Here is a 12,500-nt window from a genome sequence, read left to right on the forward strand (position 1 = left end):
CCCTAGGGTCAGACAGGTGGAGGTGACGCTGGCAGGAGGATGACTTCCCTCTCTTGGGTGTGTGTGAGTGTGTGTGTGTGTGTGTGTGTGTGTGTGTGTGTCCTGACCATCTGACCAACCCTCTCCCACCCTCTGTGCTGCTCTGTTGCCAGACTAGACCAGCACCAGCATTCGGTATCAGCCAATCAACAACAAAGGGTCGATTCCATCAGTACCCACAAGTGACCAACTAACAGAAACCAGATGAAGCCAAAAGATCCCCAAATCAGAGGTAGGACCCAGAATCACCAACATGACCCAGCCTGGACCCAGCCAGAACCATGCCAGAACCATGCCAGAACCAGCCAGGATTCACCCAGAACCCTGCCAGAACCCAGCCAGGACCCACCCAGAACCCCCCCAGAACCCAGCCAGAACCCACCCAGAACCCCCCCAGAACCCAGCCAGAACCCCCCCAGGACCCAGCCTGGACCCAGCCAGAACCCTGCCAGAACCCCCCCAGGACCCACCGAGAACCCAGCCAGAACCCAACCAGAACCCTGCCAGAACCCACCCAGAACCCTGCCAGAACCCAGCCAGGATTCACCCAGAACCCTGCCAGAACCCAGCCAGGACCCACCCAGAACCCACCCAGAACCCACCCAGAACCCTGCCAAGACCCACCCAGGAGCCTGCCAGAACCCACCCAGGACCCACCCAGAACCCATCCAGGACCCTGCCAGAACCCAGCCAGAACCCACCCAGAACCCCCCCAGAACCCACCCAGAACCCTGCCAAGACCCACCCAGGAGCCTGCCAGAACCCACCCAGGACCCACCCAGAACCCATCCAGGACCCTGCCAGAACCCAGCCAGAACCCACCCAGAACCCACCGAGGACCCTGCCAGAACCCACCCAGAACCCACCCAGAACCCACCCAGAACCCTGCCAGAACCCAGCCAGAACCCAGCCAGAACCCTGCCAGAACCCAGCCAGAACCCAGCCAGAACCCACCCAGAACCCTGCCAGAACCCACCCAGAACCCAGCCAGAACCTTGCCAGAACCTTGCCAGAACCCAGCCAGAACCTTGCCAGAACCCACCCAGAACCCACCCAGAACCCAGCCAGAACCTTGCCAGAAGTGCTGACCTGTCCGTGGATCCGTCCCCCGTCCCAGAGTCCCTCAGCCCGGCTCCGTTGTTCAGCGGGGAGGCTGCCGTCCCAGCGGGCCCCTGTGGCTTGCCCTGGGAGACCCTGCGGAGGCCCTCAGCAGAGCCCAGGCGAGGGGCGGAGCCGTAGAACCACGCCCCCGACTTGGTCAGGATCTCCTGCTTCTTCCGACACACGTTGCACACCCACATGACCTGGAGGGGGGGTAAGAGGAGATGGTCAGTACAGCGCCCACAGACACACACGCACACACACACACGCACGAACGCACACACACACACACACACACACACACACACATACAGGTGTATACAGCTGTGCTGGGCAGAGGATGCTACTACTCACAGCTGAGCTCAGTCTCTGAGCCCCACAACACCACAGCTACTGACACACACACACACACACACACACACACACTCACACAAACACACATTTGAATATAGATGGTAAATGGATTGCACTTATACCACTTTTAACAAAAGCACTTTTCAATGGCCTCTCATTCACCCATTCACACACACATTCACACACCAATGGCGGCAGCTTCCATGCAAGGTGCTAGCCTGCTCACTGGGAGAAGTTTGGGGTTCAGTGTCTTTGCCCAAGGACACTTCAACATGTGGACAGGAGGAGGCGGGATTCGGACCACCGACCCTGCAGTCATTGGATGACCCGCTCCACCTTCTGAGCCACAGCCGACCCATACTTTATTTGATTATTCAAGAACACCTAAAGATACACATACAGTGTAACCAGGGCTGAAAATGAACACCTGCCACCGTGCAGGTGAAATCTCCAATTGGCGACTAGATTTCAGAAGGCTATCTGAAAAATATATATAGTTGGCCGGTAGATTTTTTCATCTACAGTCCCCTTGGGAGGTGACTCACCAGGAGCCAAAAAGTTCATTTTCACCCCTGAGTATAACGTTAACACCTTCTCCTCCATACGACATATAAACACACACACACACACACACACACACACACACACACACACACACACACACAGGGAGAGAGATTCTCCAACACCTTGAAGACAGACTGCAACAATATACCTGTAGGCTACTGCAGTCTACTGTAGGTGTTGGTTACTGCCTGTCAGCTATGCCATTTTGTGCAATAATATTGAGCAGACATAACCCTGTCTTGGGAGGGACAGTATGGTCTCAAGATGTCCATCTAACATAGTGCTAGCTCAGCTAATCAACCATTGTGTTGTGTCTCCTGCTCTGGCTAACTAGTGTTTGGGGTTATGTTTATAGAGGACGTCCACAAAGCGCATCATCTCTGAACAAACAGAAACAAAACATGTAGCATTAATCTGCCTTTGATTAAGAAATAAAGTTATTTCATACCCATGGTTTTGCTGTGAAGCTTCATATCTGCGCCGTTGTGAAACCGAAAAAAAACCGTTACTGTTTTAAAAAGTAACGGTCGTGCGCGAGCTGCCTGGTTCAGAACCTCGATCCCGTTTTAAAAAGTAACGGTCGTGCGCGAGCGGCCTGGTTCAGCACCTCGGACAGCTCCTCGCGAGCAGCGCGCGCCGCTCCCGCCACAAAAAGACCCTTCTGCTCTAGCGCTAATGAATCCCCAGAACAAAGGCGAACATATTTATCACAATTCTCTAATCTGTACCCACTTTCCACCATCCATCACCTAGAATAGCCGAGCTGACCGAGGGAAAAAAAACAGGAAAAAACGGAACAAGCTGAACAACGATCAAGGCGCATGCGCGTCTCGCGGGCCATGAGGGGGCGTGGCTCGCAGGCCTGCTCGTTGACGTCACCCCGCCCGGGGATGAAAGAGAATCTGGTCAGCGCGTTCCGCGGGGGCAACCCAACCCCGGCTCGGTGGGGCCCGGTGGCCATCCACACCGGGACACCTGACACCGCGGCCCGCAGACAACTGACCCAGCTCCATCTCTCCCCTGGCACGCTCCCTGACTGACACTCACACAGCACAGGGTAGGGAAAAGCTCTATGTAGCTATGTATCTCTCTCTCACACACAAACATACTAGCATGCACACATACTGTATGCACGTGCACACACATATACACACACACACACACACACAACCAAGACCCTGTTGAGAGGTTGACAGCCTGCCAACAGTAGGCTAAACTCTTAAGGTATCTTGACGTGAATGCCACCTACACACACACACACACAAACACACACACTTACAGTAGCATACACACACACTCAAGAAGACAGATTCGGTTCACCTTCCAAACATACAGTAGCCTACAGTACATTCTCTGACATCAACAAGCCATCTCTGGTCACCTTTGACCCCCTAGCTTCTCCCCTACAATGACCCCTGGCTCAACCACATGCATTATTCACAGTCAGGGGGCGGGTCACATCTCTGATGGCTCCTCCACAGAAAGACCATCGCCGTTAGAGAGCGGTGAATGATTCAGGCCGCTACTCATCAATGTATATATTATAAGGGGTCCAGTGGAAGACCAGCACAGCCCCCCCCCCACACACACACACACACACACTCCACTGAAGAGCTCCCAGACAATAATACTGTACATCCCACAACATGACAACTAGCTCCTCCTAGTGGCCTCTGTGGGTAAAAGCCAATGCTTCTCGACTGCTGTTACCAATCCACTGACACCAGACCAGTCATTCCTCGGACGAAGGATGCGTTTGACAGTATTGAAACGAACCAGAGAGGGGCTGGAATTCACTCGGACGAGACCTGCCCTGTCCGCGCAGTCAGGTTCTACAGTAGAACTCAACTCACACGCAGGCCTGTGTCATCACACCTAGCATCCTCATTCCCGCCCAGTCTGTTCTTGTGTGTGTGGGTGTCAGGATGATATTCTGTCTCCATTACGCTCCTTTTGTGTGATTGTGCTGCATTGATTCCTGCTGTGTGCTGTCTGTTGGTGCTTCTGTCTTGTTGTGTATGACTGTCCTGTTTGCCAGGGCTTGTGTTTTGTTGTCTATGGCGGTTGTGTTTGCTGGTGCTCATGTCTTGTGCATAACTGTATTTTGTCTGTTGGTGTCATAGTCTCGGAGCCAGACTCTCTACGGAGGAGAGAGTCTGGACTTCAGCCGCTTAGAATTAGTAAAAGGAAGTTCTTAAAAAAACGAATCACTTCCGGTCTGGACTGTCTACTACTCTCTATGGAATTTTGACAGGATATCCGCCCGTTTTTTACCCAACTTCCTTCAACAAAATTTCAGCGCCTGAATACCAGACGTAGTAGACAATCCAGAGCAGAAGTGGACTGGTCTGGCCCGCGAGACTAGTGTCTACGGTATGCCTTGATGTGTTGAACAGTGTGAGTTAACTACTCATGCTCTGCCATGGAGAACCTGCTTATTTCACGTGTGTTAATGTGCTACTGGATTCCTCTTCTTCTTTATATTACTGTTTTGTATAAATTGCTTTTAATTGTTTTTAATTTGTTTGCATGCTTTAATGTTTTTCCCGTTTTAAATGGCTTTTTCAACACCAACAGTTGAAAATCAGCTCGACTAATACTGATGCATTTACAGCTATGTTCATGAATGTTCACTGTCTGTGTAGAAATACAATTGGAAGTAAAATCCTAACTAATGATTGGCTGGGGGAGCGGGGTACCGGACTCACCTTATTGGAGCGCAGAGACACCCGGCCGCCACACCGCGCGCAGAATTTGGTTTGGCAATAAGAACAGACGTGGCCGCAGCCGTCGGCGAACTTGGTCTTGTGGCAGATTCCGCAGGTGGGCGTGTCTCCCTTCGGTCCCTGGGTGGGCGGAGCCTCCTCCCCGATCTTTCTCACCTGGTCCTTGTACATCTCAAACTGCTGATGTAACTTTCTGTGGCAGGTAAGACAAACAGGAAATGGTTAAGGTTGGTAAGACAAAGAGGAAATGGTTAAGGTCGGTATGCCCTTCGCTCAATTCATGTCTCACGTCTCCTCACGACAGGAGGAAGTTGGTTTAAATGATGTTGTGTTTGTCGCTGAACCCACCATGTAAAGGAAACTAGTCACGACCACAGAAGATCCTAGAATATCAGGGGTGCTACAGTTTTAACAACATATCTCTTTCCACTGTGTGTGTGTATCTGTACAGACTGGGCTCTTCTCTTATGACCAGAGCAGGAGAGTACACAATAAAAGGTGTTTGTTTATTGTTTTGGAGAGAGGGGGGCAGTGGACAAATCATACTTAAGCCTTCGGAAGAGCTCTGTCGATCCGCCCAAAGTGGCAGAAATTTCTTGCGGTTAATTTAGCGCAAATAAAGTTTTTCAAGGTGCTTTAGGAACTAACTCTACCGGTAGCTTGCCCGACCACTACCATCAGCACTGGCACTACAGAATCCAGTGATTGGACTATAACAAGATATGTGCAACAAGCAGCAAAACATTGCTTAGATTTCCTGGTAATATGAATTTAAATGCCACATGACATTCAAAAATACAAAAAGATAAATATCTCAATATGCATTATACAACAAAGCCTAATAGTAATTTAGATATTATTTACACAAGTGCATCATTTTGAAACTTATCATCCTCGTTTTGTAATGTTATTATTTGGCCCCATTTGTTGCAATTCGGCCGATTATCGAACGTTTCACCAAATAAAAAAAAGTATCAATATTAAATCAATTTTCCTCCGTGGTGTTTCAGGGGAGCTCATAGCTCGGCCCTGACTCCCCCTAATTCACACACTGGACAGGAGGGACAATTCTACACCAAAAAAGAGAGTCCTTTAGAACAAAGTGTAGTAATGGCAGAAGAATCCTCTGGAAGGGTTCCAGAGAGAACGAGAAGTAACGTTAACGTTGGCGTTAGTAGGATAAACAGCCATGAGTGCAGTTATTGCAGAAATAGACAATCAAACAAGACCAAGAGTACTGAATGACCTAGACTATCAAACAAGACAGAGTACTGAATGCACTAGCACAGGTTCTCTGAGGAAAATATGTTTTCACAGTTATTCCCACTGGATTTTGCCCAGGTTTTGTTACGCTGATTGTCTGAAGGAATTAGTCTGTTGAGGGAAGTACTCTCACGCACAATAATACTTCTAGATGGGGGGAAGTACTCTCACGCACAATAATGCTTCTAGATGGGGGGAAGTACTCTCACGCACAATAATGCTTCTAGATGGGGGGAAGTACTCTCACGCACAATAAAGCTTCTAGATGGGGGGAAGACCAGCCTGATCTGCAGAGAGGAAGTGAACGTGAGCTCTCTGGATCAGTCTCGCCAGGCCATCCAGATAGCACCTCAATGGTTCTTTTCCCAACTTGAACACGGTCGATCATGACGGAGATAAAAAAGGCAATCTTTCTGGAACCTTCCAGAGGTAGACCCATATGTACAGTTAGTCGTCCCCGCAGACGTAGACCTCTGTCCCAGGCTCATCCCCGGCTGATGCTCCCCTCATCATCCAGGATGAACCTCTGATACCTCCGGCTGTTTATTCTAATCACAATTAATCATCTTAATGTAATAGGCTTTCCTGTCCCCTATCCACCCATGGATGTCTGGTCCGCTGAGGTCAAGCTCACCACAGGCCTGCTGGGATAATCTCTGCACTCCCTGGATGGATGACTGATCTGCTACTCCTGGGGGATTCTGCTGGTAACCCTCGTCACCTCTGGAAACCCAGATAAAGGCTGGGATGGTCGAAATGTGTTGGTTCCTCTGTTCTCCCCTACGCTTCTCTGGTTTCCTCTCCCCTCCTCTCCTCTTCTCCCCCCTCCTCTCCTGTCCTCCTCTCCTCTCTCTCCTCCTCCTCTCATCTCTCCACTCCCTCCTCTCTCCTCCACTCCTCTCTCCCCTCCTCCCCTCCCCTCCTCTCCTCTACTGCAGCGTCATCAGGTCAGCATGGATCCAGAGTGGACCGCGGTGGACTGGCGGAGACGCTGTTAGTTATACGTCAGGGTAACGTTTCACCCCCCCGCCACGCCGCCACGCCGCCGGACGGAGAGGTCCGTTAACGCTCGGCGCCATGAGAGATGGACGCTCACACGGACGCCCTTCCTGAGCGCGCGGACCGCGGGCGCCGGGTGCGTCTGAGGTGATGGACGACCAGAAACACTTAACGCCAGGAGGCTGGGGAGAGAGCAGGAAACGGACAGCGCATCGAGACGCAGGGAAGAGGGTGGGAGAGACTAACGAGGTAGCTGACGGCCCCTTTGTCACCATCATCACCAACATCCTCATGGTCATGTGTCATCTCTCTGCGTGCGGTCCTGTCCCCAGGTCAGCCCGCCTCTTCTCTCGGGTCAGACTGAGCCGGCCTGTGCTTCCCAGACGGAGCGAAGCTGACGGGCCTCGCCACGCTGGGTTCCTCCTCGGGCCCACTCTGCCCACGCTGGGTTCCTCCTCGGGCCCACTCTGCCCACGCTGGGTTCCTCCTCGGGCCCACTCTGCCCACGCTGGGTTCCTCCTCGGGCCCACTCTGCCCACGCTGGGTTCCTCCTCGGGCCCACTCTGCCCACGCTGGGTTCCTCCTCGGGCCCACTCTGCCCACGCTGGGTTCCTCCTCGGGCCCACTCTGCCCACGCTGGGTTCCTCCTCGGGCCCAATCTGACCTGCCCACGCACATGACTGACCACCTCTCATAAACACCGCTCTAGCCGGCTACACCGTCGACGCCATGGTTGGGGGAAGCGGGGTGGAGCGAGTTTGACCAATTCAACTCGATCAGGTCGTCCTGTTAACGGGACCTCCAATCAAGGCCAGATGAAGGCTGGGCCTTAGCTTGGGTAGCCAGCTAGCTCCAGCTGCTGTGTTAGGGTGTGTGTTGGGTACAGCCAGCTGCTGTGTTAGGGTGTGTGTTGGGTACAGCCAGCTGCTGTGTTAGGGTGTGTGTTGGGTACAGCCAGCGAGCTCCAGCTGCTGTGTTAGGGTGTGTGTTGGGTACAGCCAGCTGCTGTGTTAGGGTGTGTGTTGGGTACAGCCAGCGAGCTCCAGCTGCTGTGTTAGGGTGTGTGTTGGGTACAGCCAGTGAGCTCCAGCTGCTGTGTTAGGGTGTGTGTTGGGTACAGCCAGCTGCTGTGTTAGGGTGTGTGTTGGGTACAGCCAGCGAGCTCCAGCTGCTGTGTTAGGGTGTGTGTTGGGTACAGCCAGCTGCTGTGTTAGGGTGTGTGTTGGGTACAGCCAGCGAGCTCCAGCTGCTGTGTTAGGGTGTGTGTTGGGTACAGCCAGCGAGCTCCAGCTGCTGTGTGTTAGGGTGTGTGTTGGGTACAGCCAGTGAGCTCCAGCTGCTGTGTTAGGGTGTGTGTTGGGTACAGCCAGCTGCTGTGTTAGGGTGTGTGTTGGGTACAGCCAGTGAGCTCCAGCTGCTGTGTTAGGGTGTGTGTTGGGTACAGCCAGCTGCTGTGTTAGGGTGTGTGTTGGGTACAGCCAGCTGCTGTGTTAGGGTGTGTGTTGGGTACAGCCAGCTGCTGTGTTAGGGTGTGTGTTGGGTACAGCCAGCTGCTGTGTTAGGGTGTGTGTTGGGTACAGCCAGCTGCTGTGTTAGGGTGTGTGTTGGGTACAGCCAGCTGCTGTGTTAGGGTGTGTGTTGGGTACAGCCAGCTGCTGTGTTAGGGTGTGTGTTGGGTACAGCCAGCTGCTGTGTTAGGGTGTGTGTTGGGTACTCACGTCTTGGCCGTGTCCTGGGTGGGAGACTTAGACAGCTGTGGCTGGAGAATGTTAGTTACCAGCTCAGAGAGACCGCTAAACGGACCCCACCTGTTCAGACAAGCACAGCGGGGGGGGTCAGGAGGTGAAGCGGTGTGTGTGTGTGTGTGTGTGTGTGTGTGTGTGTGTGTGTGTGTGTGTGTGTGTGTGTGTGTGTGTGTGTGTGTGAGTGTGTGTGTGTGTGTGTGTGTGAGTGAGAAGAGAGCAGCAGTAGAATATGAGGCTGTAAACAGCAGGCTTGTTCCCACGAGGAGGGGGAGAGACAGCTAGCAGCTACAGGAGCGGAGGGAGAGCTGAGTCAGAAGACAGGGAGGACACAGCTAGGGGGCTACTGGAGGACTAGAGGACACTCAGCACCGGCACACAGGACACAGAGCTACAGGAAACCACGTCAGAGCTACAGGAAGAGTTGTCAAAAGCCAAGTGCACTCTGGGAGATGTAGTGTACTTACTGAGCGGGCTGTGGCTTTGGTTCCCGTGGCTCCCTATAAAGACAGGGCATACACAACTCAGCTCAGCTCACACGCACACACAAACGTGTGCATGTGCACACACACACACACTCCCACACACACACGTACACACACGTACACACACACACACACACTCCCACACACACACGCGCACACACACACGCACACACACACACACACACACACACACACACACACACACACACACACACGAACAACCCTTGCTATAAAACATGAAATCATAACACACAGTAATGAAAATAAATTATATGTAATAAGAAAAAGACAATACAAAAAAACATATAGCATCATAATCATATGGATGACAAAGTTTGAACACACAACAAATCATAGGATGACATAATAATGAACATGTACTGCAAGTAAAGCGCCGTTGTTCCGATGTGCGTGTGACTGGCCTCAGTGTGACTGGCCTCAGTGTGACTGGCCTCAGTGTGACCGGCCTCAGTGTGACTGGCCTCAGTGTGACTGGCCTCAGTGTGACTGGCCTCAGTGTGACTGGCCTCAGTGTGACCGGCCTCAGTGTGACCGGCCTCAGTGTGACTGGCCTCAGTGTGACTGGCCTCAGTGTGACTGGCCTCAGTGTGACTGGCCTCAGTGTGACCGGCCTCAGTGTGACCGGCCTCAGTGTGACTGGCCTCAGTGTGACTGGCCTCAGTGTGACTGGCCTCAGTGTGACCGGCCTCAGTGTGACCGGCCTCAGTGTGACGGGCCTCAGTGTGACTGGCCTCAGTGTGACTCACAGAGTGGAAGCCCTCCATCGTCTGGTCCTTCAAAGGAGTCCGAGCAGCTAGCTGAGGTCAGACAGGCCCTAGACTAGACAGACCCTAGACTAGACAGACCCTAGACTAGACAGGCCCTAGACTAGACAGGCCCTAGACTAGACAGGCCCTAGACTAGACAGACCCTAGACTAGACAGGCCCTAGACTAGACAGGCCCTAGACTAGACAGGCCCTGGACTAGACAGACCCTAGACTAGACAGGCCCTAGACTAGACAGGCCCTGGACTAGACAGGCCCTAGACTAGACAGGCCCTGGACTAGACAGGCCCTGGACTAGACAGGCCCTAGACTAGACAGGCCCTGGACTAGACAGGCCCTGGACTAGACAGGCCCTAGACTAGACAGGCCCTGGACTAGACAGGCCCTAGACTAGACAGGCCCTGGACTAGACAGGCCCTGGACTAGACAGGCCCTAGACTAGACAGGCCCTAGACTAGACAGGCCCTAGACTAGACAGGCTCTAGACTAGACAGGCCCTAGACTCTCACTGAGCCAGGCCCTAGACTAGACAGGCCCTAGACTAGACAGGCCTTAGACTAGACAGGCCCTGGACTAGACAGGCCTTAGACTAGACAGGCCCTAGACTAGACAGACCCTAGACTAGACAGACCCTAGACTAGACAGGCCCTAGACTAGACAGGCCCTAGACTAGACAGGCCCTAGACTAGACAGACCCTAGACTAGACAGGCCCTAGACTCTCACTGAGCCAGGTCCTAGACTAGACAGGCCCTAGACTAGACAGGCCCTAGACTAGACAGGCCCTAGACTAGACAGACCCTAGACTAGACAGACCCTAGACTAGACAGGCCCTAGACTAGACAGGCCCTAGACTAGACAGGCCCTGGACTAGACAGGCCGTAGACTAGACAGGCCCTAGACTAGACAGGCCCTAGACTAGACAGGCCCTAGACTAGACAGACCCTGGACTAGACAGGCCCTAGACTAGACAGGCCCTAGACTAGACAGACCCTAGACTAGACAGACCCTAGACTAGACAGGCCCTGGACTAGACAGGCCGTAGACTAGACAGGCCCTAGACTAGACAGGCCCTAGACTAGACAGGCCCTAGACTAGACAGGCCCTGGACTAGACAGGCCCTAGACTAGACAGGCCCTAGACTAGACAGACCCTAGACTAGACAGGCCCTGGACTAGACAGGCCCTAGACTAGACAGGCCCTGGACTAGACAGGCCCTGGACTAGACAGGCCCTAGACTAGACAGGCCCTAGACTAGACAGGCCCTGGACTAGACAGGCCCTAGACTAGACAGGCCCTGGACTAGACAGGCCCTGGACTAGACAGGCCCTAGACTAGACAGGCCCTAGACTAGACAGGCCCTGGACTAGACAGGCCCTAGACTAGACAGGCCCTGGACTAGACAGGCCCTGGACTAGACAGGCCCTAGACTAGACAGGCCCTAGACTAGACAGGCCCTAGACTAGACAGGCCCTGGACTAGACAGGCCCTAGACTAGACAGGCCCTAGACTAGACAGGCCCTGGACTAGACAGGCCCTAGACTAGACAGGCCCTAGACTCTCACTGAGCCAGGCCCTAGACTAGACAGGCCCTAGACTAGACAGGCCCTGGACTAGACAGGCCCTAGACTAGACAGGCCCTGGACTAGACAGGCCCTGGACTAGACAGGCCCTAGACTAGACAGGCCCTAGACTAGACAGGCCCTGGACTAGACAGGCCCTAGACTAGACAGGCCCTGGACTAGACAGGCCCTGGACTAGACAGGCCCTAGACTAGACAGGCCCTAGACTAGACAGGCCCTAGACTAGACAGGCCCTGGACTAGACAGGCCCTAGACTAGACAGGCCCTAGACTAGACAGGCCCTGGACTAGACAGGCCCTAGACTAGACAGGCCCTAGACTCTCACTGAGCCAGGCCCTAGACTAGACAGGCCCTAGACTAGACAGGCCCTGGACTAGACAGGCCCTAGACTAGACAGGCCCTAGACTAGACAGGCCCTAGACTAGACAGGTCCTAGACTCTCACTGAGACAGGCCCTAGACTAGACAGGCCCTAGACTAGACAGGCCCTAGACTAGACAGGCCCTAGACTAGACAGGCCCTAGACTAGACAGGCCCTGGACTAGACAGAGAGCTACCAGTATATAGAACCATCTGTAACAGCAGCAGAGAACCATAACTATGAGTGCAGCAGCAGGATACAGCTCAGCTGTAGGCATGTGGGAGGAGGGATGGGGAGGAGTATGGGGAGGGGGGATGGGGAGGAGTATGGGGGAGGAGGGGTGAGGGAGGAGGAGGGAGGAGTATGGGGAGGAGTATGGGGAGGAGTATGGGGAGGAGTATGGGGAGGGGGGATGGGGAGGAGTATGGGGAGGGGGGATGGGGAGGGGGGATGGGGAGGAGTAGGGAGGAGTATGGGGAGGGGGGATGGGGAGGAGTAGG

General features: G+C 53.6%; 1 protein-coding gene across 1 annotated transcript in view; it reads right to left on the reverse strand.

Annotated features, from left to right (window-relative positions):
* rims2b (regulating synaptic membrane exocytosis 2b) overlaps positions 1–12,500 on the reverse strand; it is a gene marked incomplete at both ends in the record, with an annotated part of 121,129 nt that overhangs the window by 99,504 nt on the left and 9,125 nt on the right. The window contains 2 exons of the mRNA XM_084459333.1: positions 1,129–1,343; positions 4,767–4,977. Coding sequence (XP_084315459.1) covers positions 1,129–1,343; positions 4,767–4,977 — 426 coding nt within the window. The remainder of the gene's footprint in view (positions 1–1,128; positions 1,344–4,766; positions 4,978–12,500) is intronic.

This window comes from Borostomias antarcticus, assembly GCF_949987555.1.
Source record: "Borostomias antarcticus genome assembly, chromosome: 27".
NCBI classification, from domain to species: Eukaryota; Metazoa; Chordata; class Actinopteri; order Stomiiformes; family Stomiidae; genus Borostomias; species Borostomias antarcticus.